The sequence below is a fragment of the Trypanosoma brucei genome, assembly GCF_000002445.2.
Source record: "Trypanosoma brucei brucei TREU927 chromosome 11 chr11_scaffold01 genomic scaffold, whole genome shotgun sequence".
NCBI lineage: Eukaryota > Euglenozoa > Kinetoplastea > Trypanosomatida > Trypanosomatidae > Trypanosoma > Trypanosoma brucei.
The window spans coordinates 1,705,847-1,724,083 of NT_165288.1; the positions used below are offsets into that span (position 1 = coordinate 1,705,847).

The following is an 18,237-nucleotide window of genomic DNA, read 5'->3' on the forward strand; positions in this document are numbered from 1 at the left end:
TCCCTACCCGCTGTTTCCGCTTCCCGCGTCCCCACATACGAAAACACATTAACCGCCAGAATGAGATAGAAGGGGGAAATTCTTTAACAAAAGGTGGAGCCATAAACACGAACCGTTCCCGTTCCTTCGCACGGCAGCCAAAGAACACACACGCATATATCTACACATGCAAAGGCTTAAGTAAATGCATATAAATCGTACACACCAACACTACGAGGGAAAGAGGCTAGTAATGAAAGTATTAAAAGAGGGGGGAAATATGCCTCCGGTTTTGTCCTCTCTTCACTATCCCTCGGTCCTATTGGTCGCCCGCCCTCACCGTAACAAGTATGTTTAGTGAAGAAACAATGACGACGAAGTAAATGACAGCAGCAACAACAACAATAATAATAACAGCACACCAGCCTCTCCCTTAAGAAGAGAAGGGCCCCATGTGAAATGGAGCCCAGACGGCTGAGTACATTTATTTTTTACGCCTCTTCGCACCAGCGGTTCTCCTCCCGTATTTTCTCCTCCTCTTCGGGAGTGAAGTCGCTTTCAATGTTGAAGAGTTCTCGAATCTGCTCAGCAGACTTCCCACGGATCATGTTCGCTACACACGCACAGGTGAGATCCAGTAGATCCCGCACGTTCAGAAAATTTGCCGCCATAATGACGTCGATGAGAACCTCGTGTTGTTTCTCGTCATGATCCTTTACCAGTTCGGTGTAGAGGAAATCGTGGTCCCACGGGGAGATGATCTTCTCAATGTTTGACTTAAGTGGCTTCTCGATGGGATCAGCCCGTTCCTTGTGGTGGTGCTCCATGTATTTAATCACAAGTTTGAGTGTGCGAGCGGAAACGTTAGGGATGGGAATGATGGGGTCACCACCATTTTGGTCCTCCAACATGTCCTTCAGCAAACCTGACATCATAGCGGCCTCACGCCGCACCTTAAACTTAACAGGCGTCGGATCATTGCTCTCCAGGATGCAATATTCCGTAAAGTCCACGTCCTGTACCGACACCTCTTCCGCCATGACTGTAGCTTAAAACTTATGCAGCACACAGTCAAAAAAATGAAGGAGTAACTGGACTCTACCCTTTATTGTTGTGTTGATGGCTTCCGATCCGTTTGTATCTAACCGGATTCCTCCCTCTCTTCTCTGAGTACTTACTCTTTTGTTGTTTCAAACTATCTTCTCTAAGCTTTGAATCGCCTCCCTCAGCTGCTTTAATTTCCCGCTTTGTTGTTGCCTTGTTTGTGGTTTCTAACTTTAATAGCTTACGACGGTGTCTCGTACACACTGTTCGTCTTCAATATTGTATCCTACGACAAAATGATCGCTACCCTTTATTGCGGATCACTCCTCCTTTCCCGATGCAAGCAATACCAAGAAAAACAAAAAAGGAAAATAGGTGCCGAGCACAGGAAGAAGAGTTGGTACAATCAAAACTAGTGGTTAGGAGCGGTCAAACGCAGTAGTCGTTCCCCCCCCCTCTCACTTCGGCGTCACAGCATCGCTAGTGCAGCCACCCGTGCATACACAAGTCTAATTTTTGTTGTTTTTTTTACTCATTTTTCTTTGAGGCAATAAGAAAAGGAAAATTGAAAAGCAGAACGGAGCGATTATGGAAGCTGAGTAACGCACTTCGAGGTACGACTTAGCGTGCCAACGCCAAAAGCATCTCCCCTTGTTGCCATCATTGGCGCCTAGTAAAAGAAGCCGAGTACCTTACCACCAGTGTTACGTGCACGGGCTTCTTCGTGGTCCATGATGCCAAGTGATGTCGTGAGCACCACGAAACCAAATTGACGACTCGGGAGGATGTTCTTCACCCATTTCTCGAAGTCACGGGCGGTACAATCGAAGCGAGGGCAAATGGCACCACACTTGTTTAGACGACCATTGAGGTTCACGACAATCTTCCCCGCACGGTGGTCATCGACAATCTCGAACTCGCCAATGTATCCGTGTTTTTGCATGACTTGCAAGAACTTCACCACAACCTTCGAGGAGGGTCGGATGAGAACCTGACGCTTGCCGCGGCGCTCTGCGCCCGCAATGCAGCGGAGCGCATTCGCCAGAACGCTCATCATTGTCATCCTTGCGCTTCCTTGGCTCCTTTGTTTGTTTTGATTATTGTGATTGTGTTACCATGCGGTGTCATTCATGAAAAGGAGGTGAAGCATGAGGGAAAGAGAGAGAGGTGTAGACGAATTGTCCCTGGTAAAAACAAGGAGTAAACGACAGTAACATAATAATTGTAATCACTTTTTAAGGTCCAAAAGGGCAAACCTTCGTGTTCGCACGGAATAGAAGACGATATAATGCGTTGAATTACACACTGATACGCGTGCTCAACATATTGAAGAACGGGATACTTCAGATTCCACGAGCCGAATGGGAAGCTGATGCCCCAACAGCAGTCGCAGAACCCACCAGCTGGCAGAATCACTACTCCAGCAAATGTACCCACTCCCTTGTGTGGAGGGAAAGAACCACAGCATCTGAAGGGGGTAAAAGGAGCGACACACACACACACACCTGCACAAGGTAAGCAACCCCTTTGTCTCCGCTTCCGCTTCCGCTTTCTCTCCTTCATCTTTTCCAATATTACCCCTTACCTTCACTACTGTTCCCGTTACTCACACAGGGCTACTCTGCGTTAGTCTTTCACCTTTCTCCCCCTTGGGTGATTCGTCTCTTCCTCAAATACAACATCATCGTAATTCTCAATCTTATCAAACTTCCTCTTTTGGCGCTCCTCCCGAAGGGCCTGCCGCTTTGCTTCTCGTCTCTTTCTTTCTTCCTTTGAGGCAAATAACCTTTCCATTAGGGAGGCACCAGGCACATCCACAATGATGTGCGCCCTCGCCACCGCTGGCGGATCAGGAAGCTTAAAGAAGTCACGGAACGGCTGCCAACGGAGCAGCAGCGGCTGAAGCAAACCAGCTGTCGAAAGGCCAATCCAATAGGCAAACATAGCAGCAGGCTGCGAAGAGAAGAAATAAACACCAATGACCGAACCTACGCGCATGCCCCAGCGAACGTATAGGCCGGTTGAACTGCGGCCGCCGCGCTGCATCATTTGGTTCAGTTCGAAATTCATTAAGAACATGCCTGCACATATCATGGGAAGTCCGTACGTGGGGTCAGGCATCGTCAAGTCAACAATCCAAAGAAATGGTGCTCTCTCGAGGTCCGTCTCGTACACAGCCAGGCGACGGACAGAGATAAAAGCAGAGAGAGTCACAGGAGCAGTTATCATCGACAAAAAGTTCTTCCATTGTGCGCAGTGATGCTTTTTCATCAGAGCGTACTTCATGCGATTGTACCCCTCCTTAATGACACGTTTCTCCGCCGTGCTAAGTGAGCGGTCGCTCTTGGCGCGGTTCTGGCAAGTAGCGATCTCCGATAGCTGAGGGTTAATGTGACTTAGGCGGAGGGCATTGCGATGACTTAGCAACGACGGGACAAGCGTACACAGTCGCATGAAGATACCATAAAAGAAGAATACGTTCCCCCAACCCCCAAAGTCAAAACCGAATACGCCTTCGTTCCGAAGGTGCCGCATGATCTCCACTTGCTTCTCAACTGGCTGCAGAAATCCCACAATCCAATCCCAAAAGTCCTCTAGCCGCTCAAAGACGCTCTTCTCAGGACGAATGAAATCGTCCACCTCCATCGGCTGCTGAGCGAACACTTCTGGTAATTCTTCTTCGATTTCCTGATGAGATTTGCGCCCTATTGTGTCGGTATTCATCCAACTCGCTGGGTTCCAGCTGAAACAACGAATAGCCCCTGTCATGGGTGAGGCCAAACCGGTTGCTCGTGGAGCCGCTACAGCGCCGGGCCCCAGTCTACAACCTGACACGAGACGGCGCGTGAGCACCCCGCGTGAGACAAAGCGGTGGGCCGACATGCCTCACTTGCATGAACTAACAAATGAACGAAAAGACTGCAGAAGTAAATAAATAATGAAGAATATCGACAAGGTTTGCGTGGAATGATAGTAATAACAATAAAAGCGGCAACAATAACAATGAATATGTGTCCACTGTTAAGGACGGAACCGCCCCCTCACTAGCTGTATACAGACTTAAACGAAGAGAGAAACACAAAGAACAAGTCTGACAAATTTGAAAGGGGGATAAGTGGGCGAAAAAAAAAAGCCGAGCTTTCCAAACTGTCACCTCCATAAAAATCATCCTTTCCCGTACCCCAGACATTAAAGTACCTGTTTGGTTTAGCCTCTCTCGTAACAACTTTCTTAACGAAACAAATGGAAAATGGAGAAAACAAAAAAATTAAAATTATATATTAGGTCGCCTTGAAGCAAGCATTTATGCCGAATTCAAGGTGAATAGTGGGAAAAGAAGAACACGTCGAGGAGGGGAAAATCCCGACAACTATCGCCACCTTCCAGCTATTTTTTGTTCTCCCATCACTGTACACACGAGTATGTTTTTACCACGGGTGTGCAAACATTGAGCATCCTCCAACTAAAATGAAGTTCAGCGGACTTTTAAGCTTTACCTGCGTTCGCCAGCGACTCCCTAGTAGATTCATAGAGCTTCATGACAAGACCAATAGCAATGGTCTTACCGTCTTCACGCAACATGAAACGACCCATTTTGTCAAAATCCTTGTGGGGCTCGAGCACGAGCGCGCGCTCCAACTCCATTCGAGCGATCACAACATCTCCAGCCTTCACGTGTGTGGGGTCCTTCTGCACAACCTCACCCGTTTTTTTATCCACTTTAGCCAGAAGTTTGTGGAAAGAAACCTCCTCCTGTGCCGCGTGAGCGTGCAACATGACACGCGATCCAGCACATATAATATTTTTCACGTCCAGTATCACCACACGGGCCTGGAAGTACTCAACAGCGCGAAGTGACGTCGGAACCGATGTACCCACGTAGCCAGCGTGAACGTCGCCTTCATCCACGCCGCGAACGCGAAGGTGGACGTTGTCTCCGGGATAACATTTCTCAAACTCTGTCGCCTCAATTGAAATGCCTTCAACAACCGCCTCCTGTTTGCTTGGAAGTATCTGAATCTTTTCCCCAACAGCCACGGAGCCAGACTCTACCTTGCCATACACAAAAACGCGACCCTCATCCTTGTATGACCCAACAAGTGGAATACAAAGGACATCGTTTTCGCTTTTCGTCTCTGGTAAAACAAGCTCGTCGATGAAGCTCATCATTGTTGGTCCTTTGTACCACGGACAGACGCCTTCTGCTGTTTCGCGGATGAGATTGTCACCCGTAAGGCCAGCAATCGGAATAAATATGAGGTTTTTGGCCTTCTCTTCATCATAACCGTTCTGACGAAGGAAGGGTTTTAGCTTCCCCAGTATGGCATCGTAACGCTCCTTGCTCCAGTTGACCTCGTCCATTTTGTTGATAACACAGATCATTTGCTTCACGCCACACGTACGGACAAGCATAGCATGTTCGCGGGTCTGGCCACCTTTCTCAAAACCTGTCTCGAACTCACCAGTACGACTGGAGATGACCAGCACACACACATCTGCCTGGGTTGCACCTCCAATCATTGACGGTACAAACGCTTTGTGGCCGGGGGCATCGAGAACCGTTATCCGGCGCTTCTCTGTTTCAACATACGCAGCTCCGGTTTCACGCGTGATTCCTTTCGTTCGCTCATCTTCCGAAACGTCCATCACATACGCGTACTCCCAACCTTCACGGTGGTGCACCTCCGCCTCACGCCGCAGTTTCTCCATTTCACGCTGGTCCACCAGCCCCTTCTCCATCAAAAGATGTCCAGAGATGGTCGATTTACCCGCGTCCACGTGACCACAGAAAACAATGTTGAAGTGTGGACGAGGGTCCCTAACAAATTCCTTTTTATTTTGCTCACGTTGCTTGGCAATCTCGCAACGCACTTGCTCACGAAGTTCCTCCGGGGTCAGCTTCGCAGAACCCTTCTTGTCGTCAGCCGTTGTCGTGGTTGTGTTTCCGGCGTTATCCTTCGGTTGGCTATCGCTCTTTGCGTTGCCCTCTTTGGGTTTGGTTTCTTCTACCTTCTTCTTACTGAGAGAAAGAGTACCTGCCTTTGCCTTCTTGGCCGGTGGAACAAACTCGGAGGCACCGCCACCCAGAGACAGCTTTGATGTCTGGGCGGAAGAGGTCTTCGGTTGCTCTTCCGGCTCGACCTGTTGAGGGGGATTAACATAACCTTGAGTGGGAGCGCCTCCCTGCCCAGTACCTTGGCCTGCGCGGTCGTATTGTTGTGATTGGAACCGCTGTTGATTATGCACTGCGTTGTAACCGCCTCGTTGCTGGTTGTATACCGGAGTATAACCGCCCTGTTGACCGCCATAACCTTGATTATACCCTCCCATCTGATGATTGTAACCAGGGACGTATCCGCCCTGTTGTTGGTATGAAGGATTGTAGCCACCTTGTTGACTGACAAAAGCCGGGTTGTACACCGCTTGCTGCTGTTGTTGATAAGGCGACTGGTAGTAGTAACCCTGCTGTGGCGCACCACCGGCGTGTCCCTGGTGCTGCTGTGGGTATTGACCCTGTGGGTGTGACGGTGTGAAGGCGTTCGCGTTGGGGTTAAACCCCCCTGGTTGTGCCCAACCTGACATCTCCTTTTAAACTTGCGCTCGAAAAATAAGACTTTCTACAAAAAAAAAATGAAATAAAGTTGAACTGACCGTTGGGCACTTCAGTATCTAAAATTTTGTTTGAGGTACGTAAGTAGTCAACGCCATATTACCACACCCACGGAACCTAACCAAGCGTGTTTTATAGTGCAGTTAAGGGCATTTCCCACCATCGCTCAGTCTCCCCCAGAACCGGCTTTTTCGCCCTAAATCACACCAATCAAAAAATGAAGGGGCGTAAGAGGGAAGAGCTACAAAAATTTAACCCAACGGGAAGCACACACACTTTCATACACGGAAGCTGGTAAGAAAAGCGGCGATAATTATTTGGAAAGAAAACAGAACGTAAAGTGGCAAAGAGCAGAGCATGCTTCAAACGTATACTCATTGGGGTCATTTATGCGAGGGTGGTGAGCGCACCCCTTTCAGGCCCGTTTTCATTCACAGTAGTGTGTTCTTCAGCACAAACAACAATGCCAAGAGGTTGAAAACGGACGAGGCATGCGTGAAAATTCAAGTATTTAATATGTCATCATTCTCCCATCGAATGCGCATATATATATATATACGTCTCACAGTAACCTGGTTCAAATACAACGGTGAGTACAAAACAAAAACTGGGGAAGCTCTTCAGTGTCTAACCACAGTTATTAGATGTCGTTCGTAACAACGGTACACGTCCCTCTTCTCATCCTCCTTAAACCATATTAGCACGTGAGTGGAAAGTAACACCTCAAGAGAAGTGGTGGTCGATGGAGAGCCGGATTTGTGGTTCGTCCTTCAAGTACAGACACGTCCGTACAAATATATGCAACCCGGCGACAAACAAACACCGCACAGGTGCAAAGGCACACAAACATGTTTTCCTTTGAGTGCCATGTGTGCCTGCTCGTGAGCGAGCCACGCCTTCTACTGCAGAAACTTGAGGTTATTAATATGTTGAATTGCCGAAAAGTGCTTAGTGGCGAGCTCTTTCCACATTTCCCTTGAGCGTTGTGATCCTAAACAATTGATATACTCCGATAGAAGACCAACCACATCTGGGGGTAAAGAACCTGTCTGCAAGGCTTGGAATAGCTCCATAGCTGCCTTTGCTATGGCTGAACGGCGTTGGGCGTTTGCTACCTGCTGAATGGTCGTGCGCAACTTCTGCGCTAAGTCCCGATGTTCTGGGTTCAGCGACGAAATTTCAAACGACGACAAACCAAAATCATCCGCCGGTCGACCACCTGCGGCTGCAAACCGAGGTGGGGCGCCAGGGTTCGCGACCGGAGCGTACGCCACGCCGCCTACCCGTGGAGCTGTCACCACAGGGGGTGCGGTACCAACTGCAGTGGAAGGAATCCCGGGGGGAGGAGGAGCAACAGAACTGGGCGCTGTCATCGATGCTGCCTGAGGGGGTTGGTTTGTCACACTCTGGGGGTTCATGTTCCAGTTGGCATTTGAGCCGTCACTGGGCATACGTGGTGGTGGAAGCCCACCCGAGGTCATCGACGGTGGTGCCGACCCTGGTGGTGCCACCATCATATTCCCAACCCGCGGAGCTGACGGCTCCGGCGACGGGGAACTTTTACCCGTCCGATGCAAACTTCCTGTTGGAGGTGCACCAAAAGTCGATGTCGGGTTGGTGTCTAATCCTGATGGCGCCCTAGGAGGTAGAGGCATTCCACGTGGACCTGACGGTGGCTGCGCAGGAGTAGGAAATTGCTGAGGTGGTGCTAAAGGAGTTCCGATGACCTGCTGCGACGGCAGTGATGGAACGACCGTCGGTTGTGCTGGCGCGTGGAGCCCTTGTACAGATGTTACTGACGACCCACATGACGGCGGGGGTATCATTGGCATAGAACGTTGGGGATCCATATGGTTCGGCGGGCGTGGGGGGGCGGAAGTGGGAACCGGACCTTGCAATTCCTGACTCGGCAGATTTTGAGGAGGAGCACCACAGTAACCGCTCATCGTCGCAGTGGCAGGGGGGTGGTTTGTTACCACACCTCCTCCAACAGACCCCAAAGAAGACCAGGAAGAAATGGGATGAGGCATCAGTCTGGGTACCGGTGCAGCGGAGTTCGCCGTTACCGCCGGTCCCGGTTGTTGGGCGATGATCCCTGGTGCCGGCGCCTGTTGCTGCTGCCCACCGTACATATTGGGTTGCACAGCTGATGGAGGTTGTTGCTGCTGCCCACCGTACATATTGGGTTGCACAGCTGATGGAGGTTGTTGCTGCTGCTGTTGTTGTGTCGGTGGCGGCATCGTGGCTCCCATACGTTGCTGCTGGTACTGGGGTTGCACAACTGATGGAGGTTGTTGCTGCTGCCCACCGTACATATTGGGTTGCACAGCTGATGGAGGCTGTTGCTGCTGCTGTTGTTGTGTCGGTGGCGGCATCGTGGCTCCCATACGTTGCTGCTGGTACTGGGGTTGCACAGCTGATGGAGGTTGTTGCTGCTGCTGTTGTTGCTGCCCGTTACCCTTGTTAGCCAAAAACTCCAAGCACGACTGACTTAGTGAATCCGAAAGAGGAGTCGCAACAAACGGGAAGGTGATCTGTCCACACGGAACTTCGAACCTCATCCGGTCTACCATAATTGCGGCGTTGCGATTGCCGACGTTAGCGGACCGCTGAAAAATTGGCATCGCCTTCGTAAGCAACCCCTTCCCCAACAACCCCAGCCCATATTCATACAAGTAATCCCCAAAGAACGTTGATGTAACCTTCCGCCCCGTCACTTCCTCAAGAAGAAGTACCTCCTGCACCAGCTTCTCTACAGGCATATTTTCCTCGTGCCACAGTTCCGCAACTGCATCCACATTTCCACTGCAAATAAAACAGGTCATAGCACTCTCCCTGTTACCCGCTTCCTTGAGGGCAAGTGCCAACTTGTCGCAAGCCTCCGAAAATCTTTCCCCTACAAATGATATTATAACGGAAAGAGCCTCCTTCCACAACGCGTTCCCACCGACCATCAACGAGCGAAAATCTCCTGCGGCGACTGCAGACGCATACACGATATGCCGTTTCCCCTGAGAATTCATTAAAATATGCCTGGTATATTCCTGCTGCACTCGCTGCATCAGCTTCCCTCCTTGCAAATAGGCAATAGCAAAGGCATCACCAAACTCGCATTCGTCCAAACATGCCTCAACCGCCTCATTGATGCGGCCTGCTGCTACATGTGAAGCAGCAATATCTTCTAATGATTTTTGTGTGCCCTGCATCGTCTCAAATGGGTCCTCCGTGTCCTCAGTTGGTGCGTCCTCGGCGAGGTAGGAAAGGATGGGGGTACGATCGTTTTTGCACGCTGCTGCAGCGGCCAAAAGTGGATATTGGTGCGCCTTTAGCCACTCTACACGCTCCACAGAGGCGGGTGGTAGTCGAGAAATCTCAGCGACAGGATCCCCACCGCTCATCCCTGACGGATCGGATGCGTTGTTTGTGACGATACGTGTAAGTCTGACAGCGTTTGCGGAGTGAGAAGACACCGACGCTACGAGCCCACTTATGCCAATAGAAGCCCCACATGGGCGCTGCAAAGACTTTTGTACCGATGCACCAGGGGCAGGGGCAGAAGACACATCCTCAGCCGTTGATACACAAAACAACGGCTCAAAGGATGACGTCGCCAGGACCACCGGAAGTGCTCGAGACCACTTCATGTCAACCATATAGCCGTTTTGCTGTTGCAGTGCGCCATTCCGCTCTCCAGTCGAGGGGTCCCACCATAGTGTCTTCCCGTCCGCATCACATGACGCGAGAATCGCGTGGTCTGTCATATTCCACGCAAGTCCAGTTACAGCATTCTCGTGACCCAGCATCTCGCGAAGAGGCATCATTGCTTTTTTTAAATCCCAAATTTGTATGGCAGGATGTTTTTCGTCGAGTCCGACAGCAATTTGAGTCGCCATAGATGGATGCCAAGCAATAATGTTTCCAGATGATCCCGATTTCCCACTCTTGGATACATGCAGCGACACTGCTAGGGTCTGTGTCTTCAGGTTCCACACATTGACAACGCCGTTAGCAACGGAAGTGGCTAAAATGTGAGGCCACTTCGGGTTCCACTGAAGGTGTGTAATGCCAGCCGGTTGAGCAGAGTCAGGCATAATAGGAACACGCTGCGGCTCTCGTGGGTTTTCCAACATCCATACATCCCATGCCCCGTCGTCGCCACCGATAGCAAGAAATGTGGGTTGGGACGGGTTGAATTGGCAACCACGGACGGCGCCGCGGTGCTCAGCAATAACAGAAAGTCGTGGTTCTTCCGTGTTACGGTCAGGATTGATTCCATAGTTTTTCATCATGATAGACGCATCGTACACGTACACGGCTCCATCTTCACAAGAAACAGCAATGATGCCTCGTTCCCCGCCGTGTGGACTCCAGTCAACACGGAGAGCGTGTGCCGGAATCACCGTACGACCCAAAACGGGCATCTCTGTCTCATCCGTCTGCGTGACATCAACCAACCGTATCTCGAGAAAGGCCTCACCAGAAAAGTTGTCATCAATTGCTCCGGCAACGGACGCCGCGGCGAGAAACGTTGGTGTTCCCAGAACCTCCGGTGCCCACGCAAAAACGCAGGTCAGGGGTGTGGCCTTTAAGCGCATCGCTCCACGTCAGTAGTCAGCACCCTTAACCTTATGTCAATTCTCTTAACACTCTCACAGTCTTACTCTTTCTTTATTACGTGCTGGTTTACTTGACTCTATTTGTCGAAAACTGTCTCAGGCACGTCCTTCCTTTTTGTCCTTCAAGTGCGCTCTTCTTTTCGTCCTCTGCTCTGTTAGTTCAGTTTGGTATTATGAAATGCTATCAAGTGCGCCGCGCGTCTCCCTATAGTATTGCTTTAAATACAACCACCTACTGGCACATTAAAGAAAAATTCAACGGGGGAAAATGTCAACGACAGGAACAAAAAATAGAAATGTGGGGCGACTAGCGAAAAGAAGGTAAACAAGAGGTCAATTGGGGAAATTTTACACGGAGCAAGGACGCCTAGGACAAAACAGAGAACCAGGACGCAACCATAACGGACGTCGCAATGTGTACAGACCAAAAGGAGTAGAAAATTTGCACTGATTCTTCACTGCTACAACACTCACTCTCACGCCTGTCCCGGACAAAGCGTCCGTACAAACAAGTAACAAACGTCGGCCTTCAGTGCATCAATTTAGAATGATGATTATGCCTGAGTGCACGGTAACTGAAGCCGCCGCATGACACCAGCTTCTAGAAGAGGCTAAGTAGCGATCCGTCGGCAGTAGGCAAAGTGGCGTCTGCTTGGCTTCCCTAAACCGTGGCACAAACCGTCCCAACACGCCGTCCCCCATGCCCCTTACAGTGCAGGAAACGTTGTGAGCCGCTCTAACAAAAAAGCCGTGTTCTGAATCGCAAGAGCTCACGAGGCAACACAAGCACTCCCACATGGCAACTAGATGGCAACATCAGGTACACAAAGAGTAATCAGTCCTCCCTCCCATAATGACTGCAGCCTCGTAAACCGCTCAAAGGCTGTATATACTGGCTAACGAGCTATTCAAGCCCTACCAAAAGAACAAGAACAAAGATATAAAAGGAAACATGACAAGCAACGTATCTTGATGGTTAGCAATAGAATACACACTTGCACAGCACCCTCAAGCAGTGAGAAAGGAGGGGGGAAATAATCATCTTAAAGCTTCTCAATGTAAACGAAAAGGAGAACTGTAAATCAAAAAAAGGTATGGAAACGACTGATCACACCATCAGTACGCACAAGCAGATGGCAATCCCTTCCCTCGACCTCAGTTACGCTTTGGGCGGACTGTCTTTCGGTGGAAGTGCATCTTCGATGAGCGCTCCTTGCGAGCAGCACACACCTTCTTCATGCGAGTGATGGTACATGCCATCTTGCGCGCGCGACGGTATGCCATCTTAGCAAGGTCGGGGCGGATGTCGGCAACAGCTCTCTTCACCACTGATGACTTCACGCCAGGTTCCATCACAGTCTTCTTATACATCAACTTGGGCTTGTTGTTTGTATCACCGCTCTTTGTTGTCAGGAGGATGCGATCACCCTTCGTCTTTATCACTGCGGCCTTCGTGTTCAGGAAACCAGACTGTCGCTTTGTCCAATTCGCGTTGTTATTGAACGGATCACTGCTCAATCGAATGCCATTCCGCTTCTGCAGAAATTTACTGTTCTGGCGAACCAACAGCCACTGAAGATCAGTGGAGTGCGTCATTTGTTTCTCACACCCTACAGTACAGGCAACAGTAGAAACAGGAACAGAAGGATGAATAAGGAAAATATATGAGAGAGCGCTGAACAATGGGCTCCACTTGGTGAGGAGAGCAGTTAAGGGTGCGACAGACGGAGGAAAACTAAAACTCTCCCACCCAGATATTCGGAAGGTGCCATCATTACGTAGCACCCATTCCGTGGCAACATTAGTGTATGTCCCAACCTCACGACTCCCATACAAACACCAAAAGGGGTTATATATCTTTTTTATCTTAAATTTTATTTATTTATTTTTTTTACGATGCGGTCGAAAGGTTATTCCTCTTATCAACAAATAGCATAAGGGAAAACCAGTTGCAAAAAAAATCTGAGAAAAGTAGGGGGACTAAGCAATACCCACGGAAACACCAGGAACCACAAACCTCTGGCGCCGGAGCAATACCATCTCTGCCTCGTGGAGTCGGTTGACCATTTCCATTGTGTCATTCCAACTACCGGCGCATACCCCTTCACTACCTTGCTGAGCATCCACGCAGAAGCGGTACAAAAGATCCGTTACGAGTGTTGAGAGTGAGACACGTTGAAGTGACGAGCCCCAAAATTTAGCAGCTATCCATATAGACGCCAGCTGCCTTTCAGCAACTGTACGCCGTTCCACCTCTGAGGACCACAAATCGATCACCGCAGCCGGCTTTGGGGGGCATTCAGTACCCTCAACTCCAGCTATAAGAAGACGAGACGAATTTATAATTTTTTCCTGCAGTCGCGACCCTTCGTGGACGCCTAGCAGCTTGAAAAGTGCATCATGAAGTACGGGTGTCATATGGTGGCACACCTCAAACCACGCAATTGACTACACCTCAAAGCTAAAAAAGACTTAACTAACAAATAATTTCTCAAGAGCGAAGAAGGGGGGAAACGCGAACACTTGCTAATGTGAAAGAACATTCTCAGGTAACAAGTTTAAAAAATATGCCCACTCAAGCAGTGAGAAAGGAGGGGGAAAAGAATCATCTTAAAGCTTCTCAATGTAAACGAAAAGGAGAACTGTAAATCAAAAAAAGGTATGGAAACGACTGATCACACCATCAGTACGCACAAGCAGATGGCAATCCCTTCCCTCGACCTCAGTTACGCTTTGGGCGGACTGTCTTTCGGTGGAAGTGCATCTTCGATGAGCGCTCCTTGCGAGCAGCACACACCTTCTTCATGCGAGTGATGGTACATGCCATCTTGCGCGCGCGACGGTATGCCATCTTAGCAAGGTCGGGGCGGATGTCGGCAACAGCTCTCTTCACCACTGATGACTTCACGCCAGGTTCCATCACAGTCTTCTTGTACATCAACTTGGGCTTGTTGTTTGTATCACCGCTCTTTGTTGTCAGGAGGATGCGATCACCCTTCGTCTTTATCACTGCGGCCTTCGTGTTCAGGAAACCAGACTGTCGCTTTGTCCAATTCGCGTTGTTATTGAACGGATCACTGCTCAATCGAATGCCATTCCGCTTCTGCAGAAATTTACTGTTCTGGCGAACCAACAGCCACTGAAGATCAGTGGAGTGCGTCATTTGTTTCTCACACCCTACAGCACAGGCAACAGTAGAAACAGGAACAGAAGGATGAATAAGGAAAATATATGAGAGAGCGCTGAACAATGGGCTCCACTTGGTGAGGAGAGCAGTTAAGGGTGCGACAGACGGAGGAAAACTAAAACTCTCCCACCCAGATATTCGGAAGGCACAACAAACGAAAAGAATGACGCTTTCCCTGCCCCCACCGGGAGGTCACAGAAACTGAACCAAAAGACACTGTGGAGAGGAAAAAAAGGGGGGGCGACACCACATTTTCCTTCATGAATAATACGTTGGTCGCGTTTTCCTGAATCGGGCGCGAAAAGGCAATCACTTCACCTATTTGATGCCTGTGCGCGCGCATCGGCGTATTATTCTGTGCTTCTTCTTTCTCTCTCGTGTCGGAGGTTACTGTTCCATTTAAATATATGCAACGCGGACCAGTAAAATGAAGTTTCAGGAAATGAGAAGGAAACCCACAAAAATCGAGCAGGCGACGGACACAAGAGAGGCGATGCCTCGAGACGAGCGTCAGTTCCTTTCAACATTTAAAAATTTTTTTAAAGGCTAGGTTTAAAAAAAAAAAGAACGATATAAGGTTCATTTCCATGAAACTGAATGGTACGACTCACCCACTAAATTTTTTTCTATATTCACCCTCCTAGACCGGTGGGGTTGCCCTCACAAAAAACGACCATGTCCAGTTTTCCCGGTTAGGTGCGACACAACTTCTCAGACCTCGCAGGTCTCTGCTAAGTTCTTTTTGCTTAATGTTAATAAGTGGTTAAATGACTTCCTCCTACCTCTGTTTAACATCACTTCTGAATTTATTGTTCACTCTCTCGTTCCCCCACCCCCACCCTTTCTTCCGATGGCGGAAGTTCTTTTTTTTATTTTAAAAACAAATAAAACGGTTGGTGCCCTCTTGGGGTTAAAAAAGCGACCGTAATCGATTAATAAAGGTAATATATAAGCAGCTGTACATACACAAACTCCTTGTCTTTGCGTCCTTACACTGTAATGAACACTACAGGGAAAAGACGTTAGGATGCGAGAAAGGAAAAGTGAAGAAGACCATGTATCTATTCACTTAAACCCAAAAAACACGCGCACACGGCGGACTTACATATGAATCTAAATTATTGCCATACTTTCTTTCTCCCTTTTTAGGGGTTGATATCTCCCCACTAATCACAAAAGAAGGATTGCGCAGCTCCCACACTCACTCCTTTAAGTCTACATCTGTGCAGTTAATCAGGACAACTTTGGTAAGAGGAAAATTGCAATAAAGGTAACAAGTTCTCTTATCCAACATGATGCTTAATTACACGCGCATCTCCTTCTGCTCACCTGACGCTCTTCGCATCGGGTTGCTCGGCTCCCCACTTCTTACACGATGTACTCGTCCCCCAGTTGGAGCCATACAACAAATAAATATATATGCATCAGGGTGCCCATTGCACAAAAGTAACAAGAGGTGCCTAAACAAAAAAAAAAGAATGAAAGAGACTTTCCAATATGTGGAGCTCCAATTCCCCTCTCTCTTGCACCAACAACCATGACAACAGATAAACTCAACCCCAGAAGGAGAGTTCCCATCGGCCTCGATAGTGTGGTGAAAGCATGACTAATACATGCCATATGGAGAGTCACGCTCACAATCGAATCTAAGCAGCTGCCGCCTTCCGCCGGATGTATTTCACACGGCACTGTGACGCAGTTGGTCCGACAACCATTGTGTGATAGTCAGGGTCCGGCACTTCATCCCGTAATAGCTGGAAATCATAGCTTCGGAAAGCTGTGGCAAGAATTGTTTTCACCTGCAGAAGTCCAAATTTTTGACCAATGCACTTGTGCACTCCGGCACCGAAGCCGATAAAAGCACCTTCAACCTTCTCGTCTCTCTCCGGATCCCACCGCCTCGGCTCTGGAAAGGCCTCCTCGTCATGATGAGAGAGAAGCGGTGAACATGCGATGATATCGCCTTTTGGTACAACATACGACCCAACCTTTACATCGGCCATTACCTTGCGCATCAGCATGAGGAGTGGCGGGTCACGGCGAATGGACTCGCGGGCGCAACGCTCCGCAAAGGGCATTTCGTCCATCACATTATTGTAATTGAGTTGAGCGGGGAACTCCTCAATTTCCTTGCGTAACGCCTCCAGGTGCTTTACGTTTGCTGGGTGCATAAGATGCAGCATAGACCACGTAGTGGTGATGGATGAAGTGTGCTGACCAGCGAACATGGCAGCCACGATCATGCCACATACCTCGTGTAGGGACATGGGAGTTCCGTCGCGGTAGACGGCACTGAGAAGGCCTGAGAGAAGATCGGATGTAGAGCTGTCCTTGTTGACTTCCTCCTCCTTTCGAGCAATGATAATCTCACTGAGAATTTTCTGCAGTTCGGTACGTGCCTCGTGGCAGCGGGCAGATTGTGGGAGTGGTAACTTCAGCAAGATGGGCAGGAACACAGCCGCAGGGATTAAACTGCTTTCCATCTTCGCCAGAAGTTGCGCGAACCTACGCGCATCGAGCCGCTTCCGCAGGTCCTCCCCAAATAAACACTGACAAGCGGTATTAATAATCATTGTGCTGCAGTCCTCCAGCAAATTGATTTCCCCCTCGTCCTTATCCCAGTTGGCCGCCATAAACTTGCGCACCTCGTGCTGAATGGCGGGGACGAAGTTCTGAAACTTGGCGATGGTTAATTCCTCCGCAAGAAAGTTGAGTTGCTCACGCATCCTTGGGTACGGGGCAGCATATGCAACCCCCTCACCAAACACGGGCACCATAAAACTGTACACTTCCCGCGGTGACAATACCTCGTTACGAGGCAAAAAGAAGCGGCTGTGTTCGTGGGGATCGCCAACGATGGTCACCCTCTTACCCACGATGTTAATGGTAAAAATGCCTGACTTCAATTGACGCTTGCATTCCTGCATGAAGCCAAGAGGGCTTTTTCCAAACTGTATAATGTGTCCAAGAATGGGTACGGTGACAGGATACACTGGTGGATCTGTCGGCCTCGTGACATTGAATGATTTGACAAAGTAAAACGAATACAACGCAAGTGCTGTTAGTAAGAAAATGGCAACTTCAAGCAACATCGCTTCGTGAGTCCACTGTTTTTCCTCTCCTTCTCCGTATCGTTCCCGTGTTGCTCCCGTCACAACAAAACTTCGCTTTTAACGCTAAAACTGTTTGTGTCGCTCCCTCAACTGTATGTTTGTATATATATATATATATATATAGACGTGCCTCGGATTTTATACACACGCACCCCCACACTGGCTATTTGTGCTGCGATAAATATAAGCGTTGATTTGTATTAACCCTTTGCTTTTTTCTCTTTAGCTTCGTCCCGACCGCAATACCAAAACAGAGGAATAGGAAAACATTTTCCCATAATAAAAGTTGTGTGAAACAACAAAAGAGATTAGTAAAAATGCACAAGTAACGCCCACCCGCCCACCCCCAAAAGAAAAAAAAACATATATATAATAAAATAGGATGCCAATGTTCTTCTTTCAACCTTCTTTTAAAGAAAAATAAAAAAAAGGAAGCAAAAAAGGAAGCGCCAATACCTTCACGAGTCCATCCATAAGACTGTGACGATGAATGAATGAATGGAAAAGAGGCTACTTCTCATTTCCACTCATACATACAGGCTTTCCTTTCAAGTCCTCCTTTATTTATCCACTCTAAGCAACCGTTCGCCACTTACAAGGGCAGTTGACCAAAGCGGAGAAACTTAAAAAAATGTGCATATATATAGTCACCTGCTCGCTGTGCCTCCCTGCGGCCACATAATTTTA

General features: G+C 48.9%; 9 protein-coding genes across 9 annotated transcripts, besides 5 other annotated features; all 9 read right to left on the bottom strand.

Annotated features, from left to right (window-relative positions):
- Positions 1–343: 343 nt before the first annotated feature.
- Positions 344–398: a microsatellite.
- A 72-nt stretch (positions 399–470) lies between these two features.
- On the bottom strand, positions 471–1,019 carry Tb11.02.3990 (S-phase kinase-associated protein, putative; the record flags this gene model as incomplete). Its single annotated transcript, XM_823594.1, has 1 exon — positions 471–1,019. One exon carries the CDS (start codon positions 1,017–1,019, stop codon positions 471–473), a length of 549 nt encoding a protein of 182 aa, XP_828687.1.
- Positions 1,020–1,693: 674 nt separating this feature from the next.
- On the bottom strand, positions 1,694–2,086 carry Tb11.02.4000 (40S ribosomal protein S15a, putative; the record flags this gene model as incomplete). The annotated part of the gene is made up of 1 exon (XM_823595.1): positions 1,694–2,086. The coding sequence occupies one exon, from the start codon at positions 2,084–2,086 to the stop codon at positions 1,694–1,696; it is 393 nt and encodes a 130-aa protein (XP_828688.1).
- Positions 2,087–2,649: 563 nt separating this feature from the next.
- Positions 2,650–3,906, bottom strand: Tb11.02.4020 (hypothetical protein, conserved; the record flags this gene model as incomplete). Its single annotated transcript, XM_823596.1, has 1 exon — positions 2,650–3,906. The coding sequence occupies one exon, from the start codon at positions 3,904–3,906 to the stop codon at positions 2,650–2,652; it is 1,257 nt and encodes a 418-aa protein (XP_828689.1).
- A 378-nt stretch (positions 3,907–4,284) lies between these two features.
- Positions 4,285–4,307: a sequence feature (AT_rich).
- Positions 4,308–4,509: 202 nt separating this feature from the next.
- On the bottom strand, positions 4,510–6,606 carry Tb11.02.4030 (eukaryotic release factor 3, putative; the record flags this gene model as incomplete). The annotated part of the gene is made up of 1 exon (XM_823597.1): positions 4,510–6,606. One exon carries the CDS (start codon positions 6,604–6,606, stop codon positions 4,510–4,512), a length of 2,097 nt encoding a protein of 698 aa, XP_828690.1.
- A 927-nt stretch (positions 6,607–7,533) lies between these two features.
- Tb11.02.4040 (protein transport protein Sec31, putative) lies at positions 7,534–11,229 on the bottom strand (the record flags this gene model as incomplete). The annotated part of the gene is made up of 1 exon (XM_823598.1): positions 7,534–11,229. One exon carries the CDS (start codon positions 11,227–11,229, stop codon positions 7,534–7,536), a length of 3,696 nt encoding a protein of 1,231 aa, XP_828691.1.
- Positions 8,973–9,085: a microsatellite.
- Positions 11,230–12,405: 1,176 nt separating the features above from the next.
- On the bottom strand, positions 12,406–12,846 carry Tb11.02.4050 (60S ribosomal protein L28, putative; the record flags this gene model as incomplete). The annotated part of the gene is made up of 1 exon (XM_823599.1): positions 12,406–12,846. The coding sequence occupies one exon, from the start codon at positions 12,844–12,846 to the stop codon at positions 12,406–12,408; it is 441 nt and encodes a 146-aa protein (XP_828692.1).
- Positions 12,847–13,099: 253 nt separating this feature from the next.
- Positions 13,100–13,144: a sequence feature (AT_rich).
- An 86-nt stretch (positions 13,145–13,230) lies between these two features.
- On the bottom strand, positions 13,231–13,668 carry Tb11.02.4060 (hypothetical protein, conserved; the record flags this gene model as incomplete). The annotated part of the gene is made up of 1 exon (XM_823600.1): positions 13,231–13,668. One exon carries the CDS (start codon positions 13,666–13,668, stop codon positions 13,231–13,233), a length of 438 nt encoding a protein of 145 aa, XP_828693.1.
- A 304-nt stretch (positions 13,669–13,972) lies between these two features.
- On the bottom strand, positions 13,973–14,413 carry Tb11.02.4070 (60S ribosomal protein L28, putative; the record flags this gene model as incomplete). Its single annotated transcript, XM_823601.1, has 1 exon — positions 13,973–14,413. One exon carries the CDS (start codon positions 14,411–14,413, stop codon positions 13,973–13,975), a length of 441 nt encoding a protein of 146 aa, XP_828694.1.
- Positions 14,414–16,083: 1,670 nt separating this feature from the next.
- On the bottom strand, positions 16,084–17,529 carry Tb11.02.4080 (lanosterol 14-alpha-demethylase; the record flags this gene model as incomplete). The annotated part of the gene is made up of 1 exon (XM_823602.1): positions 16,084–17,529. One exon carries the CDS (start codon positions 17,527–17,529, stop codon positions 16,084–16,086), a length of 1,446 nt encoding a protein of 481 aa, XP_828695.1.
- Positions 17,530–17,651: 122 nt separating this feature from the next.
- Positions 17,652–17,673: a microsatellite.
- Positions 17,674–18,237: the final 564 nt, after the last annotated feature.